The following is a 2,652-nucleotide window of genomic DNA, read 5'->3' as shown; positions in this document are numbered from 1 at the left end:
TCATGCCTGCTTTCTCACCAGCAGCACCCAGGGCAGGATGGCAGCTACCACAGCCACCACAGCGATGAGGGTGATGAGCAGGAGGGCTCGCGACCGGCAGCAAAAGGAGCGAGTGGAGCTGGGAGCTGGGGACACTTCGGAGAGCTCAGCCAGGCTGCGCCGGGGCAGCACACTGTCCTGTTCCCCCAGGGGCATCCCATGGCGACTGATGATGAAGATCTGTGATTCCCTGGGCAGGCTAGGCAGCAGGTCCAGGGGGAGCTGGGACCCCTGGCTTGAGGATGGTCTCCAGACCGGCTGGGAGATGGCCAAGGGGTTTGTGTGGCCCCCACGTTCTGGTGAGGGCATGGAGGGCAGGCCCACGGGCACAGCCAGGGTCTGTGAGCTCTTGTCCAGCATGGAGGGCCAGCGGGAGCTCTTCTTGCTGAGGAAGGTGACGTAACGGCAAATGGGGCAGACAATGGTCCTCTGCACCTGCCCATCCACCCGGGTGGAGAGTAGGTACTTGACCAAGCAGTCATGGCAGAACACATGGCCACAGCTCAGTGTCCGGCTGGCACCCTCTAGGTCCCGGAATTTCTCATAGCACACGGGGCACTCACTGCCCGAGCTGTCCTTACTCTCCCCTTCTGACATGGCAAGGCTTAGCTGTGGAGGGAAGGTAAAGGGTCATGAACATCTGGAACGTTTGCCATCATTCCCTCCCCTTTCCTAAGTCTCTCTCACATACCTTGTCTCTACCCTGTCTCCTTATTGTTTCCTCTTCCTTCTGCTATTCTTTCCTCTCCTGCTTATTGTCCTCAGAAACCTACCTGGACCAAACTAAGAACTAGAGCCCAGGATTCTCAGAGGAGATGTGCAGGCACTTCTGAAAGGGGATATCAGGAGACAGATAAGAGATTCCAGCCTTGCTGGGCTCTGGAAGAAGTGTTGGAAGGTGTTGATGAGTAGTGAAGTGCCTGACGCTTCACCTCAACTAGGACATGCATTGTTGCTGATGTCACCTCTTCCTGGTTCAGTGCCGGAAGTGGACAGGAAGACCCAGTTCCAAGGCAAACAAGGATCTAATAAGATACATGCCCAGATGCATCCCCAGCCCCAGTCCAATGCTCAGTCTGGGTCTTCACCCGAAGCGGTCATTGTTTAGAAAAGTGTCTGCTACTCCTGAAACCCTGCTCAGCATGGGTGTTCAGTTGATCTGTGGCTGATCCATGGCCCTGTGTCACCATTTCCACGTAGTGTTGCTCTTTCTTAGTAACTTTCTTGGTTTACTCCAACCATTGGACTGCATTCCTCTGTGCTAAGAGTGGCTATAAAGCAAAGCCTTTTAAAAATAAAGCTCAGAACTTACACACGTGAGCACCTCCTGGGCATCTGAGTAGTCACACAGCCACCGCACTCAGTCATTCTTTGGATTCTTCTTTGGGAGTGTCAGAGAACCTTCTTATTAGCCAAATAAAAGCAGATTTTCATCCCTGGAGAATGTTACTGATATTTTGGAAATGGCCAAAGTCAGTGGGATCCATGTCTGGTGAGAACATAAGTGAATGATCTAAGTGTTATGATATTACTTGAAATCAAAGATAGCATGTCTCTGTAAAGTTCATAGTGGTTCAAAAAATATCTGAGCGCAAAGGGAAGACCATCATAGATATTATGAGCAGAATCATTGATTACTTTGAAAGGGAATACCTATTTGGATATGTGATGAGGACCAAATCTTTTCACAAAAATGTACTTAGTATCACAACTTTGTCATCTAAACTTATCTAAAACAGCCTTTTTTTTTTTTGGAAGGAACCATGAACCAGTATAATTGATATATTTTTTTTCCTCAATAAAAGACTCCAGGTCACACTGACAAAACAGAACTATGTGATTGTCCTGAGACCTAACAGGATGACATGGTGGGAATAAGGATCAGCTATCAGAAAGGTCAAACTATAATGATCATAAATCTTGAAATCACTCCTTTCTCTTGGTTTGGGTCAAAAATCCATTTTGCTAAATTGAAAATTCCTATAATTAAGAAAATAAGAACATGTGGAGGTAGTGATAGGAGACATGAGATATAGTGGCAACTCCAAATCTTTGGTGTCGGATGTGGTCAGTGCAGCCTCCTGGCTGGGATTGGGGTGTCAAGTGCTCAGAGAATAGACCTGGGCTTAAATGCCAGATATAGCCAGGTGTGGTAGCACATGCTTTTAATCCCAGCACTTGGGAAGTAGAGGTAGGAGGATCTCTGTGAGTTTAAGGCCAACCTGAGACTACATAATAAATTCCAGGTCAACCTGGATTAGAGTAAAACCCTACCTCAAAAAACAAATAAACAAACAAAAAAAACCCACCACAACAAAAGCTAGATACACCCACTGGCTAAGGTGATTAATCTCTGTGACCCCAGTTTCTTATCTGAATGTGAGGCTGATAACAGCATTGCCCAGTATTAAGTGAGCTAGTAAAGAGTTAGGCACAGGGCTGGAGAGATGGCTTAGCGGTTAAGCACTTACCTGTGAAGCCTAAGGACCCCGGTTTGAGGCTCGGTTCCCCAGGTCCCACGTTAGCCAGATGCACAAGGGGGCGCACGCGTCTGGAGTTCGTTTGCAGAGGCTGGAAGCCCTGGTGCACCCACTCTCTCTCTCTCCCTCTATC

General features: G+C 48.3%; 1 protein-coding gene across 1 annotated transcript; it reads right to left on the bottom strand.

Moving 5' to 3' along the window:
• Positions 1-636, bottom strand: Rnf222 (ring finger protein 222). The gene has a single exon (XM_004663151.1). The coding sequence runs from the start codon at positions 634-636 to the stop codon at positions 1-3; it is 636 nt and encodes a 211-aa protein (XP_004663208.1).
• Between the last annotated feature and the right edge of the window lie 2,016 nt (positions 637-2,652).

The sequence above is a fragment of the Jaculus jaculus genome, chromosome 12, assembly GCF_020740685.1.
Source record: "Jaculus jaculus isolate mJacJac1 chromosome 12, mJacJac1.mat.Y.cur, whole genome shotgun sequence".
In the NCBI taxonomy this organism is placed as follows: Eukaryota; Metazoa; Chordata; class Mammalia; order Rodentia; family Dipodidae; genus Jaculus; species Jaculus jaculus.
This window is presented reverse-complemented; position numbering and strand designations above follow the sequence as displayed.